The following is a 17318-nucleotide window of genomic DNA, read 5'->3' as shown; positions in this document are numbered from 1 at the left end:
TTTGTGCTACTTAGATTAAATCAAGTAAAAGAAGAGATTATCTCACATCATAAAGACTTTTAGTTGCAGTTCCTGTCTGAGATACATCCATGATATTCTTTGGAGATACTTTAGATGGCAATATGAAACAACATTTCATATTTAAACTGAAACAAATTATGAGATTTTTATTCATTGTTGCACATTACATTTACCCTTCCATGCACAGCGGTCTGTCCAAATTGACTTAAATGTGTCAGTTAATCTTTGAGAGGTTTATGAAATTAAACCAAAAAGATTTGACTCAAGTAATGCAGTTCATAAGAATATTATCCCTGACCGAACATATGTAAACTTCTGAATTTAAAGAAAGTTAAAGGAAAAAGTTTTCTGGCATTTTGCAAACTGAAATAATTGTGATAATTCTAGCTGACCTGAACCAAGTGAAGATTGGTCTGATTTAACTTCAGACAGTGAGAAAGATGTGCATTTTTTTTATGGTGTGTGCAAACTTCTGGTTTCAACTGTAGAAGCTGTGATATACAGTGAATAAATTCATACATGAACTTACACCAAAATCACTGAACTGCAACTGATACAGTAGCAAGCATGAGGTAAAGGTATTCCTTCAGCTAATTTAAGGCTGTGGAATCCAACGGCTGGTGCAGAAAACACGTTGTGACCTACTTTGAAGAGCTCAGTGAAAGATTGATGATCACAGTCCTCTGAGATAAAGTTAATATTGCATTAGAACACATCTCTCTGCAGCACCTGACATGTTCTAGTGTTAATGTAACATTCAGGTCACTGTGGAAAACCTCACTGACATGTACAGTGCTAGAGCACTAAATACATTGAGGGAAAGAAACTAGTCAGTTTCCTCAGAGTCTTTGAACTTGTTTAAACAAAAAAATACAAGTTAAAAAAAATAAACATTTGATAATCAATATTAACCCCCTCAATTTTTTTCATTGCTTTTTAAATGTCATGTTTTTAATATAGTGATGCCCAAGGAATCAATATCAATAGGAATCAAAGCGATCAGAGGAGAGGGTTCCTAAGATGGTAGCAGAATGACTGAATATACAACATCTAACTGCTGAGGTAACAATAGCAGGTAGAGTAAAATATCTGACAAACTCAGATCATTTCTGTGGATGTTTGCATTATGAAAGCAGGAACAGAGAAGAGAGAACCCAGCGCCTGGCCCAGCCTGAAGGTCTGTTGCTCCTCATTCAGTGCATGTTTAAGAGCTCATCATAGGAAGTTCATGAGGGATGCTACACACACCCTAAACAGTTATTCAAAGTAAGGTGGTTTTTAATTGTTAAGAGGTGAATGTTTTTGTGACCCTTAAAAGTTGAACTGCCAATGTGCCTTTGTGACGTGCAATGTGATGGATTCATAACAATGAGCCCATGTTCCATTTATATTGTAGATATTTAATAGTTGATGTTAAAGAAGCGTATGTACAGCTCATATGCTGTACATATGAGCTGGGTTATTACAGCAGCTGGGTTTTCAACTGGTCTATTTTGGTTTGGAACTGATAGGCCTCTCAGAATTTCAATAGACAGTTTGAACTGCAATAGTACAAAATTGTAGCAAAGAGTTTGAGGACCTAAAATGTGGCAGTTCATCTATTTTTTTTTAATAATCACTTACCGCCACCATTTTCCCAGGAGGTGTGCACACACTATAAAAAAAAACATCTTAAATTTACAGTAAAAGCCTGTTTTACCATGTTTTTATGGATTTTACAGTATACTGCAACTACAGCTGCTGGTATTTTACTGTAAATAAGAGAATTTTTTTACAGTGCAGACAAAACATTCCTGGGGGTCTGTGCACAAATTATTAGTTCGGGACTGCACAATCACGAAATGGTGCAGCTCCCATTTCCTTTTATGAAATGGAGATTTCATAATGGGGTTTGGAAATGTTGTGTTTTAAATAAAAAAGAACTGGGATCAGATTAAAATATTTTGTCTTGGTTTGTAAATGATGGATCGTTCTGTTTGGTTCTTATTTGACTTAAACATTCTTGGAGGACATTCTATTTTTAAACATGCAGATGTGGTTTCATTCCTCGGATTGACTTCTTTTAATTTAGATCCAGTTGTGTTTAAGCAGTCTGTCATCTTTTGTTCATACTATTACTTTGAGGATTGGTGAACACACTCTGCAATAAAAAACAGGTTTCACTGATGTTATTGTTAGCATGTTTATTTCTGCTGGTTGGGTCCCACCTCTATGACCATTTATACATTTTATCAAAGTTTGAAAGTTACAAAAGAGAGAGAGAGAGTGGCACAGAGGTCAAAGGTCAGGTTAGTGGAGGTGGTGGGAATCAGTCTCTGGTGTCTTTGATCTATTTTATCATAACGACCCTGAGGAACCTGGATGAGGAGCCAATTATAATCATTGTCCAGCTCTGTGAAGGACAAACCTGAATGTCAAATAAAGGTGTTGGAGGAGCCGTTTAGGCAGGTGGAGACGTGGAATGAACCATGATGAGAAAAATAAATAAATAGAGAAATAAAACAAAGGAGACTCTTTAGTTATCTAAATGAGCTAGGCTATTTAGTGGGGAAGTAATTCATCAGTAGAATTGTTTATGTTGGGAAAGTTGTTGATGAGGTTGGTGGGATGAAGGATTGATGGACAGAACTGAAATTCCAACATTATCTTGCCTTCTTATCCACACTGATTCATGGAAGAGGTGGAAAATAAACATGTGTATCAGTGACTGTCAGAGCAGCATAAAGCACATCCACACCCAAATTATTATTCACCAGTTATTGCCAGTTAGTGTCTGCACACTTTGTCTGCACCTCTATGCAGCAAAATTAGAACTGATTCTATTTTTGCCTGTCGCCAGAACAAGCTTTGAGTCAATCTAACAACAGGAAAGACAATGAGCACAACATCTGTTTTTTCAAAAGAATTAACCAAGACAGACTACATTTTCTTAAAATCCTAGGTATATTAATGAGTATATGGCTACATTTATACATAAGCACTCAAAATGTATCATTTATAGCCATGAATACACACATAATCCCAAAAAATAAATTTACTTTATTCAGAAAACCTAAGTAATCTGTCAAGGCAGAAGAAGTGAGAGCAATGGACAGAAATTTTTTTTTTTGGAATTTTAGATCTGCAGTATATTTATGTAACACCACTCATCCTTTTTCATCACTGGCTTTATCGTGTGATCTTGAATTCCTCATGCATGCTTCTTGGAGAACCTCTGGGGTTCGCAGCAGAGCGGAGCAGCATGTAGTGTATACCAGGCTGGTCAGGATTGGCTGCGCAGTGTTAAACCAGGGTTAGAGTGTATTATATATTATTGATGTTCTTATGTTATATTTAGTCATTTTTAAAACACCTACAATATCACATGTACATATATATTTATATAAATGTTATATTGCTTATGGTTATATTTATATTTACTAACATTTACACCTGGGATGGAGTAGCTTGTCTGCAAAAAAGCAATTTCTCCTCAAGAATCAAAATATATTCTATTCTATTACGTCGTTTAGAGTGTATATATTTTTATAGTATCACAGTGTGTTAGCACAGTGCACTTCAGCAACAAAGCAAACATCTTGTTATTCTGCCACAATTTGAGCTATATTCATTAATACAGTTGGATAAAACGACATAATGAAACTTTCCAAATTGTCCATAAACTTGTATGTGAGCGCACATTGTATGCATGTTGGAAAATTAATTTCTCTTGCAACTTGTTATTCTAGCTTTTCTTTACAATGATCTTTAATTAAATGTCTTGAATTGTTAAATTCAAAACATTCTAATAAGGATCTTATATGAGAGATCACCTTCAAACATTTGCACAGTTGCTGCCAAGTCCTGTCTTCAATCTGAAATGATTCCTTCTGGCTCTAAACTTCCTATATGCTCTGACTGGTCAAATCTGGTCAAATGTAAAGTAGCTGATAATTTATTAAGGTTTTTTTCAAAACACCTACAATGAAAGTATCATGGCTCTTTCACTTTAGTTGAACACACTCTTTTGAAGGTGGTGGGCCAGGCTATGAAGCACTTTGTATGCAGGTATGATATCTGAGCAGATAATCATATTGTCCCAATTCATACTTTTATACTTACTTAATATTTTACAATGATGATTTCCAGAGTTTGCAAAGTCTGCTTATAAAATCCTTCTGTTTGCTGTAGCAATACTATTTCTGGTGACTCCTCTCATCTTTAAAAGTTCTTTGAAGAAAATTGGATAATATGATTTACAACATTTAATTTCCCTCTGGGATTAATAAAGTGTTATTGAATTAAACTGGATTGAATTAAACATACCTGATTCCTATAGAAAATTGTTTCTCTCTTTAATTTAAAAAACGCTGATTGCATTCAGTGTTTATACCCGTTCTGTGAGAAACACTTCAGCATTTCAGAGATCCGTGTTCGTCCAGCCAGTTAGCGTGGCTGCTCAGTGTGTTCAGTTGGTGTTTGATGTAGGGCCCAGAGGTCATGCTGCAGCTAGGTTACTGATATTTAGAGAAAGTGTCTTGGGATCTTGAACACATTGTCTCAGTTCTGGTTTTCTTCCTCCACCTGATCTGACCTTTCTTCTCCATTATTTGCTCTGTGTCCTGATATATCAGCCTCAAACAGAACTGAACAATGTCTTAGGAATTGAGAGGAGTCTTTAGAACTAATATGGACTAGATTAATGTTGAAATATCGACAGTCAATGAAGCAAAACTTGTCCGAGGAGGTTTTTACCATCACACCTCTGCGACTCAGTAGATTGAGGAGTTACGGCAAACAGAAATGGGGTAAACCACACAGACTGGCTCTGCCCAGTCATTTCATCAACAACGCCAGATCCATCACCAATAAGCTATATGAGGTTTGGGTGTCCATTGCCTCCCGCAGGTTAAACAGCTGTGTTATGATCGTCACCGTGACAGGACTGGATGATAAAACCCCTGATGTTGTGATGGAGCTTGAGGAGCTGGACAGACAGAACTGCTCAACATCAGTCCAATTTTCCATATTTGAGCTTTCCTAAAAATTACTTTTCTGTAGGTTACAAAATTAACCTGTAGCAATAACAGCTCACTTTCTATGTTAACCTGAAGAAAAGTTATACAAAAATCTAAAATTATATTCAGTTTAATAATAAAAAGGCATGCTCACAAATACCCTTGTCTAGCTTATAATTTATATATTCATCTTCAGTCAATTTAATAGATGAACTCTCATCTTGCCCAGACATTTATAGCTTTTGTGTTTATGTTAGCGACAGGATTTGACACCTTCGTTTGTCACACACAGAAACACATCTACCAGCTATGTACCGCCATGATGCGCTCTGCCACCCATTTATTGAACCGGCATGATATGAAATTTATTTTCAACTACAGCCTGGCCCCTGCATTGTTCAGTCTATCTGCTCACCTGTATAAATACACTTGCAGCGCTCTTCCCCGCCCTTTGCTCTGAACGCCGGCCCCTGGGCAGCTGGGATATTAAACTGGACATTATCATCAATCAATAAAATCCTCTAAGACCGAACTTGAAAATTTGACCTTCTGCTGCGAACACTTAGCTTTTGTCAACAACTTATAGGTGGAAGTGAGAGCGCTGCACAATACAAATAATGACCCTGGCGGAACACGGTGCGCTAAATAATAAAACATAACTTAACGAAGTTTCGAGGCAGATAAATTTTCCTAAAGGAATTTTAATAATCAAGGTACTCGAATCAATCGAAGGATTGTTACAACCCTAATTAGAGCTACAAAAGGAATGTGAATTATAGGTAGCCAGCTGTATTCTCAGCAACTCTTCTGTGTAAAGAATATGTTCATTAGCTGCTAAGTACAGGAACTGTCCAACTGTAATCCTGACTTCTCTATAAAAATGTTTTCACTCAGTCTTTGTTTAATGACTTTGTGCTGCATTTTTTCTGTGTAGTTTTGGTTTATACCCAGCAACAGACTTACTGAGGCAGGTGTTGTGGGTGAAGTCCCGATGGAAGGCGTCACAGTCCTGCTCCTGATGACCTGTGCCCCTGCAAGTGCACCACAGGCTGATGGTGATGTTGGTGGGGCTGTTGTCGCTATAGTTCGGTGTTACGTCTGAGCCTGTGTTTCGACAGAACACCGGAAGGAAGGGGGATGATAACTGAGATGAAGATTATCCAGGAAGAAAATTGAAGAGGATTTTAACAAATTAGGAATAATAGCACCTGATCATTCACAGAGAACAAATGAATCACTTCCAATATGTCTGTGAAAACTACACTAAAGGATCAAGAAATGGTTGAGGAATTAGGCTGATAATAGTCAGCTGGGGAACAGGAATGATGGCAAAAATAGTAATCAGAAATTGCAGCATTATTCATATTTACCTCAAGAATGCTGAAGTTTTTGTAAAAGCTAAATCAATCTGTCAAACATCCTCCTGATTCAATAAAGTTCAATTTCCTGACTGATTGGTTCAGGCATGGAACAGTCAGATAGAAGAGCTGGTCTGCTGTTGCGCTGGTGGCCTTTGATCTGGACAATAAGGCTACATTCATGATGCAGTCCAATTCAGATTTCCTGCCCAAATGCAACTTTTTCACAACAGACTGATTTGCCCAATTCTGATATAGTCACCCTCTAAAAAACCCCAATTTGAGCCACTTCCATATGTGGAACTAAATCAGACATGTACCCAAAAGCCATGTTGCAGTTAATTCACATTTAAGCCAGACATGGTAAATCTGGAAATAAACAATGACTGAAAAAAAATTAGAGTTATGAAAGTCTGTGTTGCTCATGACTCTGACTACACACCTCAACAGAATTGGGGATCAATACCTGCTGTGTGAACATAGCCTATGACTCAATGCTCAGCATGGCAAAGATGAGTCATCTATTACAACATAAACTTGTTTCCTATTACTTGTTTGCATGTAGTTGCTATTCATCATGTGTAGTGAATGACAGTGAAGTTGGTATCTTCATGTTTACAGCTTTATGTGGTTGTCTGTATTGTGGCTTTGGGAAGGGGGCGTTCAGAGAAATGGGCCCGCCCAGCAGGAAACCATTCACCCAAAGACTACGCCTTCAGTCTCATTTCAGTCTCATCCCCTGAAGAACAGCAATCTGAAGTAGCCTTACCAATGAGGCCCACATAGGACATGAGGCAGCCAATGTAGTTGTCATAGGGACAGCTGGTGACGGTGTGAGATGTCATCTGGCAGTTCATGTGGAAATCAGCAAGGCGAGACCTACAGTAGCCAGAAAAAAATATATCAGTCTTCAACCTACAAATGAAATGCACATGGAGAAATGATAATGGGAGGGGTTGATATGGCCTTGGTCCGTCAACAGAAGGAAGCATGAAGTGCTAAAACGTCCAGGTAGATGGCAGGTGGACTGTGGACTTCAGAAATAGTGGATCAGAACAAGCAGATATGCCTAATCTTCCCATGATTAGTTTTCCCTCTTCTTCAACTCCTGATCTGACTCGTGGTTTTCTATGAATGCTGTGTGTATAGCGCCACCCTCTGAGAGATCTATCATTTCTGTTGATGGAGCCAGTCAATGTTAGTTATGTAACTGAGACAAAACCTGAGTCAGCAGTGTTTCTTCACGAGTCTATGGTGCCAGCAAACTGATTCAACCCAATCATCAGATAAAACCTGCTAATTCAGGGTTAATGAAGGTCTCAAACTTATTCAGTATTAGCTAAAATTAGAAACAAATACTATAAAACATGAATGTTTATGAAATCAGTGTATTGAATCATATCAAACAGTAGGAATCTTTGAAGCAAGTTCCTTATTGTAATTATATTATAACAAAAACCTCGCAGTACAGATTGAATCTTTTTTTTGTTTGTTTTTTTTTCCTTTGAAATAAATCAATCAAGTTTATTTGTATAACACATTTCAGCAACAAGGCAGTTCAAAGTACTTTACATCATAAAAACACAAACTAAAAAGTCATAAAAAAACACCATACAGTGAACAATTAAGAAATAAACAAGCATTACATCAGTGCCATCATCAAAATCATCAAGTATGTTGGTCAATGTTTCATTTATTTTGGCTATAAAGCAACTCTGAACAGGTGGGTTTTTAGTCTAAATTTAAAGGCAGCTGTCAGCTGGTTTCTGGAAGTTTATTCCAGATTTGTGGTGTATAGAAGCTGAATGCTGCTTCTCCATGTTTGTTTCCAGACCTCTCAGCTCTGGATGGTTGATAAAACATCAGCAGATCTTTAATGTATTATGGTGCTAAACTGTTCAGTGATTGATAAACTAACAGTATTTTACAGTCTATTCTCTCAGTGAAGGACTGCAGAACTGGGTGATGTTCTATCTTCCTGGTTTTAGTCAGAACCCTGGCAGCAGCATTTTGAATTTTATCAATACTAGAAGATATAATTATTTCAGTGTCATACAATAAATTAATCAGGGATAGTTCAATAAGATCTTCAGTAATGAGCTGCAGAGCTACGTAGAAAAACTCAGGTGGTGAATTACAACCAGCTGACATAAAAAAATAAAAAAACTGAAACCTGGAGAGGTTCGCACTACAACCTGGTACATCAGAAACATCTGAACTGGATCAGGACATCTCCACCTAAAAGAATAATGTCTAAACCCTGCTAAGATATTCTGCTTCATTTGAATCGTTTGTTATCTGACTCTAAACGTTGCCCTTATCTGAAGGTCTAACTTTGACTAGAAAGTAGTTGTTTTGTGACATTGTTGGAGTATAACAGGGCAATAACTAACAAAAGATGAGGTCTTTTAACATATCCTTAGATGTTACAATATGATTAGACTTCCTTAACTGTCACGGGTATGTCTGCATACTAACAGAATATAAACAGATGGAGTACTTGGGTAAATGATTAATATTCAAATAAACAATAAAAATGGCTTCAGAATAGTGCTGGACCTCAGTTAGCAGCTAAATATACAACAAACAGCTGGTGTTGATCTACTGGGTGACATTAAATTGCTGTAGAGGGAAAAAATCACCAAAATGATCTCCATAAATAAGCTGCAGTCAAAGCTCAACTGATGGGACGCCATATGTTGGACATACAACATTAAACCTCTGCAGTCATTTGTTTCTCACTCTGGGTTTTATGTGTGAGCTGGTGAGACATGAGGATGGGATTTATTTAAAAATAGCATCGTTGGATGGCATGCAGAAAAGGGCATAAAGTTTAAAACACACAAAGGCAGCCCTTCAGGGTTGTTCAATATTTGCTTTCTGGCGACTAATTACAGTTACTTCATATTGATAAACTGTCCCAGCCTCCAAGGTTTACATAAAATCCCTTATATTGGCCTCAAGATATAAAAACATTTAGCACTTCATGGTTTTATTGTCTATACCAAGGGTGTTCAAAGTGAGGGCCGGGGGCCATTTGCGGTTCTTGCACTGATTTTGTGCACAGACCCCCCTCCCTGACCACAATTCAAGAATAAGTTAAATAAATTCAAACTAAAGTTTATCTTTAAATTAAACTCTACTTAAGCAAATGTTAGATGCAACACAAAAAAGTGATAATCTTTTCCAAGCTTTCTATTTTAGATTGTCATTAGATTGTCATGGTGACTAGGGCCACATCTACTCATCACTTAGGCTTTAAAGGGAAACAATAAACTTTATTTGAGAAATATTTATTTTAGATGTAAAAACAATACAAAAAATACTATAGGCGGTTTGGTTTTTATGGATGTAAATAAATTATTGTCATACAGGCATCACCATGTTGTTTACTCTGCAGTGCATTCTGGGTAAATGGCATATCCAAGGTTCGATTGTGCTAGTTCCATCCAGCCAAAACATCATTAATCCTCTTCAATTTGAACCAGTAATCGATGGGAATGTAGAAATCACAAGAGGTAATGAAGGTGAGGAGGACCAAACAGAGGAAGAGGACAGAGTTGGCAGAAGGAGCTGGTGTTTGTGTTGTTGCTGTCACCTTCAGCTTCATAAATGAAACAATGAATGACCTGTACCTCTGGTCAGGCTGTGTGATCTGGAATGTAGTTGACATCGTCTGTGTCTGGTGTTGTCTTCGGTCTGGTGTCAGGTCCGTGATTTTACATTTGTTACCAGTGTCAGTGGCAATAGCTTCATTGTCATTTCAAAGATCTTCCGGTGCTGCCTTTCTCTGATGTTTCTCCCTGCGTCTTTCTCTCACTAGCCAACAGCAGAGTTTTGGCACTTTGTAGATAAAAATTTGGTTTTAGTTAGCTAGGGTGTGACCACCTGTTAGATCCTTCAACAATTTTGTTTGTATAAACGACTCAAAGTCTTGTGGAGAAAAATGTTGAGAGAGCACAAATGTGGGTCCTTTGGAAATTCAGGTGTGTATCTGAACCTGGATTAAGTCATCATTTCATCTTATTATCATATTGGCTGGGAATCAGAACTCGAACCTGGAAGACAACCATTTATCCAACAAACCACCAACAGAAGGAAAAGTTAGCAGTATGGAAACTCCTGCAGAGTTGACATTCCTCACAATTACCTAAAAAGGAAGATTCAATACAGCCTTAGCAGGATGTGAGACAAAAACAAAACTTGTCGAAATGTATCATCATGATTACATTGTATGTTTATTGCTTCCGTCTATGTGATGCATGTAGAGAAACAACTCAGCCTGCTGAAATCTGCTTCATTTTTGTGTGAAGTCCTTGAGCAAAACATAAAACTATGGAACAGATGCCCAGAAAACTCTCCTGAGCTCGAAATCCTTCAGGAAATAAGGGCTGATTCAAACAGTATTTCAGAAGATTATTTGCATTTCCATTATGTGTGTCCTGCAGGATCCTCTACATGATGCATATTTTAATGCACAAGAAACCGTCACAGCCAATAACTGTGCAGATGCTCAGTTTCATTTACTGCCTGTCCTCTTTTTGTCTGTTTCTCTTTCATCTGTACCTTTCTGCTGCCTTGAGTTTTTCTTGTGTTTTCTTTCTTCCGTTTCAGATTCTGCGTTTTGAAATGGGATGAGATAAAAAAAAAGGCAGCGTCTGAAACAAGACCTGGTGGAATCAGTTCAGGAGCATTCCAGCCTGTCCAGAGAGGACATGGGATGTTGAAGGTTGGACAGGTGTTAGGTACCAAACAGATGTTCAACATGTGGCAGAGCTCCTCATTTAAACACACATGGCAGAGCTTGTGTTCACTACAGGCTACAGATCTGCAGAGTGATATAGACTGACAGGCTTGAGTGAAGACATATAGGTCATTTGGTTGGGGTGCGTGTGTGTGGGGGGGCGTGCGTGTGTGTGTTTGAGCTATTGGTTGTACTTTATTTGAAGGGCTGTGCATAAGACTTGTGCATTAAAAGTATCATCATTTACCGAATGACAACAGTCACAAACATTAAATTTTCCAGACTGATGCACATCTTTCAAATAAAGTGTTACAGATCAGCTTTACTGAGGTAAAGTAAAACTACTTAGAGTTACTTAAAAATTTTATTTTTAGAATGACAAAATAAGATAAAAGCAAGATGACTTTATCAGAATCAACAAGACAGAGTAGCAAAAAATAAAACAAATCAAAACATATCCCAGAAAAATCATATGAACATAGTATTTACATTTTCATATTTTTTTGTTTGTCCACCTTCTTGGGGCTCTGTCTCCCCAGAGCTTCATCCTGTAACTAGTGGGTTGATAGTTTCAATCCCCGCTTTGCTTGTCTCTGTCAGAGGGTGGCGCTGCTGCAGCCTCACCACTGTGGCTACAACGTAGTTTAACCAGCATGTGAATGTGTGTGTGAATGATTGGATGTAGTTTGAAGCACTTTGGAGCTCTCTGGACTTGATATACAAGTTATACAAGTGCAGACCATTTATCATTTTACCATTAAAATTCCATGTGACAGTTTTTCCCAACTTGTTTGGGTGAGGTGGCACCCAAACTGTCTGTTCCTCTAATGCCAAGCTCAGCTGCAGTAGGTTAGAGAAGCACTTTGTTAATAAATGTAAGAAAATTAAACCAGGGAACTAGCATGTCTACTGATGTCAAGCTTTTCCTTTTATAGAAATTCCAGAGTTGAAGAGACATTGGAATGGAATCCATAAAACAATAAACATTTTTAAATAAGTTAAGATTAAAGCTACAAGAGAGAACCAAAGGCCCAGAAGTCGTTGCACTGTGGCAGAGATTTAGAGAGAAAATCCATGACATTCACTAAGAACGTGGAGGTTCTTTGTGGAGCCGTTTCAGGAGGTGGAGTGGCCTCCGCCTCATCTCCAGTCCGTCTTCTCCTGTCATCACCACACCGACAGTCATCCAAGACCTCCCCTCCCATCCCATAGGATCAAGCTGACGCTATCCGTTCTGTTTCTCTGTCCCCTCTCTGCTGTACCAGAGCAGTATGTGTGTTTGTGTGTCTGCCACGCTTCCATCCAAAGACTGCTGTAACGCTTGCTGAGCCAGTCTTGGAGTTGTTCCGGGGCTTATTTAGATAGATTAAGCCAGGTCCAGTCACAAAGTCTCCAACATTTTCACTAATCCAAAATTTTGCACTTCTGACAACTTAAAGCTTAAACCAGACCAGTCCAGACTGGAACGACCTTCAGGTAGCCAACCTGCCACCTCAGAGTGAAAGATACCAGACAGGAAGTGATGACCCATTCAGACTGAGGCAGATGGAAGAGACTTGGACTGATAGAAGACCAACTGGTCCTGAAGCTGACTCCTAATTAAAGAATCTTATACAAAATAGACTTTTTTGTATACATCATGTTATTTTATTCCCTTATCAAAACCGTACTTTGAGTGTTGCTTAAAATTTTTTCATGGACCTTTGAGAAATCCCTCCATGGCAATTGTTCAGCTGCACTGAATGCCCGGGTGGACCTTGCAGGCCTTTGAGACTCAGCTCCTCTTCAGAGCTGCAGCTTCCAGACTTCTCCTCCCCTGGGACTCCCCCTCTCAGCTCCTTCAGACTAGCCAGCAGCCATTAGCAAACTACTCCTGGAAGTGTGTGACCTACTTCTCCTTGCAACACTGTTAAAAACATTGTTCATGGGCTAGTATAGCAGCCATGTTGTGATGACTTCCTGAAGGCGGAGTGTTAGAAAGAGCAGGAGTTTTTAAAGAGACAGAGGCCCAATTTCAATGCGTTAATTCACAGAAATTAAGTAAAATTTATTTTAAGTCAAGTATGATATAGAAATTATTTTAACAACTGAAGTTAACATAGTTGATTGTGCTATAAAATGGCACAATTTGCCTGGAAACACATGACACTGCCCCTTTAAAGCAAGAGCCTTTAAAGAGGCTTTAAATATTGATCACTGGATCAATATAGAACCTCAGAATAGACCCTAATAGAGTCAGGTGTTCTTCTCCAAACATTTCATATTATTTGTATATTAGTTGCACCAGACTTGTTGGGTAGAGTGTTCACAAATTATATCTGTTGCTCAGGCAACACTGAAACGTGTTGCATGTGATGTAAGGGAAACCGATGACTATTGAAATGAAATTCCATGGAGGTTGTGGACTCAACTGTGAAGAATGATGAGGTTTATGTGAAGAAGGAAATGTGAACCACACTCTGATGCACTTTGTGTCCGGTTTTGACAAACACACACACTGACACAAACACAAAGAGTGTGTAGAGGAGTTAAAATATTCTCCCTTCAGTCATGTGTCTGTCACACATCAACATCTGTGGTGGAAAAATCAGACTGATAAATCTGCAGAGATTTGTTTAAATGCTTCTAGTGAGATGCCAGAGGAAGTGGCTCAGTTCTGTTCCCCCTGCTGCTGGGCACATCTGCTCAGCTGGCTGAAAACACTTGTCAGTCCAACAAAGGAAAGAAGATATCACATCTGAAAAAAATATCAATAAAAACACATAATCCGTCTTTGATATTAAGGTGACCTGTTTTAAAGATCCAGATGAATAGCTATGTTCTCTTCCTGCCAACACCCCAAACAGACGAATTTACCTAATAATAAGAGCTTCTTATCACTGAAGAATTCTATAAAAAAACAGAAAAGGAAAAAAGCCTAACACTAGAAAAGTACTTTTGTGGGCATTTAGTTTTATATATCAAAGTTAAAATGGATATAAATAAATTCTATACATAATATGGTAGTAATACATTATTCTAGAAGCAGCATGAATAAACATGCTTTAAATAAAATGAATTAAATTGTGTTTGGTATTTTTGCGTGAACGTTGTGATGCCCTCCTTCTCTTTGTATTTGACCCAAACTCATAAGTCCCGGTGGGAAGCAGGAGATCTCTGATTTAACTTCCACACCTGCAACAACAGAGATAAACACAACGCAGATGCTCACACACACACTGTGAACTGCAGAACACACACAGCCACAATAACAGTGTGTAGCGTCATTTATCATTTATGACACGCCTGCTGAAATGTTGCAATTATTCATTTGGCATCAACAATAGTGATGTAATTATGATCACAGTATGTTTAAAGTTATCTAATTGTGCTTATCTAATTTGCAGAAGTAGAGCTGTGTAATATTTTTTACAGCTGGGATATACATATATATATATATATATGTTTTTGCTGAAAGTCTTTTGTTTACAAACCAAGTCGAAGCCTTGTGAGCATCCTGCAGTGTTCTACATGTTTTCATAAATTACTGATAACTAATATATCCTTAAGTTGGTCAAAAATGACCTGCATTCATTTCCTATGGAATTTCATTGAAACATTTGATTCTGTTCAACTTTGAATGACATCAGTAGATACAAGTACTGTACATCTAAAAAGTTTTAATTTTGCATAAAAGTGCAATATACAGTATTTTCCCAGTCATTTCAGAGAGTGAAACTCAAATGTTACCTAGAATCATCACAGTTTTATTTTCCTGTAATTCTGGTAATTTTTATGATTGTGGCCCACAGATAATAAAACCCCAAAATTCAGTGTCTCACAAAATTAGAATACTGTGAAAAAGGTTGTTTGTTGACTCTGTCATCTTTAAAGGGACAGCAAGAAATGGAGGAACAACACAGCCTTCAGTAACTGTTGGCCTGAGCACTGCGCTCCCCAGAGCGACCTCTGACCTTTACTAACAATTGCACTCACCTGTGTACATCTCCTGACATTTGTACTTAAAACATCCATTGGTCTTAGGTGAGACAAAATTTGGGGGCTTTTATTCCTGTAAGCCGGAATCATTAAAATTACAAAAATTAAAGCTTGAAATATTTTAATCTCTATGAAATGACAGTTTCACTTTTTGAGTGAAACTTTTATGCAATATTTCTTGTGTAAATGTGCAAGGAATATTGCACTTTTACACAGTAGTCTAATTTTTTTGAGATGCAATAGTACAAATGATAATCCTTAACCGATGTGACTAAAATAGCATCAAAATGCATTGATTGTAGCCCAGATTATTTTTGACCTACTTATGGAAGAGTGGAGGGTCCTGCCATTCCTACAGATAAAGATTAAAAACATTCAATACCTCTGGTAATATATTCATGAACACAAAAACGGAACAAATTTATGATTAAAGAATGAATTGGCTCCTGAACAACCTGCTGGTAAATCAGAACTTCTTGTTTGTGTGACTCAGGGATGTTGGTTACCTCCAGATAAAAGAGGAGCACTCCACACATTCCTGACTCAAAGTTAAAGTACACAAGTCACAGAGAAGGAAGAAGTCAAATTCACTTGTCTGATCTGAACAACAGAAGTCAGGCTGAGTCTGAGAATCCTGCCACATACAACCTCTGAGACACCTTCCCTTCTAATTTAAACACTTGAATGCCTCAGCATGTGCTGCTTTTTTCTGAGTGCACTTACATTTTAGATGCAGTGACACTGCATCAAATATTTATTTGAGTCTCCCTGTACACTGAAGCAGAACTCTCCTTAAATATTTCTGTGACACCAAACCAAGGAAAACTTTGAGGTTTTTAATCTGTGAAAATAAAATTCCACTTTTGTACAATCAGAATCAAATGTGAGAAGATAGTGGACTTTATCAGGCCTGGACAAAAAGAAATGTTCCAATTTAGAAAAACTTAGTATGCATGCAGGTCAGTGATGGGCATAGGAATGATCTGATTTGCAAGGAGCTGGTGGAGCCAACAAGTTCTTCCAGGTTCAAAAAGAAATCATGTAGTCTAAAACATCCTGATATCAGGATCATGCAGGTCAACAAAAGCAATGAGTATTTCTGTAAAACTTACAGATGGGGAAAATAAGAAGTTGGAGAGTAACGGTGAACTAATACACATAGGATAAAATGACAGAAAGAGTTATTAAAATGGAAATCCAAAAGCACAGGCAGCTGAACAGCAGAGGATAAAACAGCATCAAGCTGACTGGGAGGACAGAGCATACTGGGTAAACTGGGAAAAATCGGGATCAATAACATGCTGGTGAAACTATTAGAAAAGTGTAAAAATGATTATAACATGATGGAATATTTATAAACACAAAATAAATGCATGTACACCATAAAAAAAATCCAGAGTGCTGTGGTTGTATTGTTTACCTTTTCCAGGACAGAGTGTGTGAATTCAGCTGATACCAGCAGAGCTGTCAGCGAACACATTTCTCCCAGAATGCAAAGCTGTCCATCTGCTGTCAGATACCCTGAAGCTGAGCTGAATGTCTGATTTAACACCTGATGCAGTTACAAACCGCCAATCATCTGCCAGCATGACAGCTGGTTACCATAGAGACCCAGCATGGATCAGTGGACAGACATTACTGCTGACCAAGGAGTCATACCAGTGTTTATGCCTGTCATTATTCAACCACTTAAATATTTAACTTCAATTATGACAGTAGTTCATTTTAATGCATTGACATTCACCAGAATGTGTAATTGAAAGCAAAGTGCAGACATTTAGTGCAGCGGTGAAAACCTGCAGTGTGTGTGTGTGTGTGTGTGTGTGTGTGTGGTGCTCTGAACAAATGTAAAGGGTTAGTGTGCACAGCGTGTGTGCAGCCTGTGCCATCACACACACTCCAGGAACAATGTTTTTGTAATGGGTATGAGGTGACCCTCACAGACCTTCAACAGGGTCGGATGAAGAACTTTACATCTAATAGACTTGTTGGAAGTTTCCATCAGGACGCATCTGGCAAATGCAAGGATTTATATGTATCGACTTCCTTATGACCTCCATCAAACGACGCACGTCGCTCTAACAACGCCGCTGTGCATGCAAACACTCTGCCCCGCGCGCTGAGGCATGCTGAGCTAAACTGCTTTTCCAAAGCTGATGGCGGCGGCGCGGGGAGCGGGTGATGAGTGTGTTTTAAGGCGAGGGAGCCAATCTAGTGACG

General features: G+C 38.2%; 1 protein-coding gene across 1 annotated transcript in view; it reads right to left on the bottom strand.

Annotated features, from left to right (window-relative positions):
• Nucleotides 1–17318, bottom strand: part of LOC102217204 (GDNF family receptor alpha-2-like) — a 119687-nt gene that overhangs the window by 11069 nt on the left and 91300 nt on the right. The window contains exons 6-7 of the mRNA XM_023338157.1: nt 7146–7255; nt 5982–6122 (exon numbers count right to left, since the gene is read on the bottom strand). Coding sequence (XP_023193925.1) covers nt 5982–6122; nt 7146–7255 — 251 coding nt within the window. The remainder of the gene's footprint in view (nt 1–5981; nt 6123–7145; nt 7256–17318) is intronic.

The sequence above is a fragment of the Xiphophorus maculatus genome, chromosome 8 (assembly GCF_002775205.1).
Source record: "Xiphophorus maculatus strain JP 163 A chromosome 8, X_maculatus-5.0-male, whole genome shotgun sequence".
Taxonomy (NCBI): domain Eukaryota; kingdom Metazoa; phylum Chordata; class Actinopteri; order Cyprinodontiformes; family Poeciliidae; genus Xiphophorus; species Xiphophorus maculatus.
Note: the sequence above shows the minus strand (reverse complement) of the source record. Positions and strands in the feature narration are given on the sequence as shown.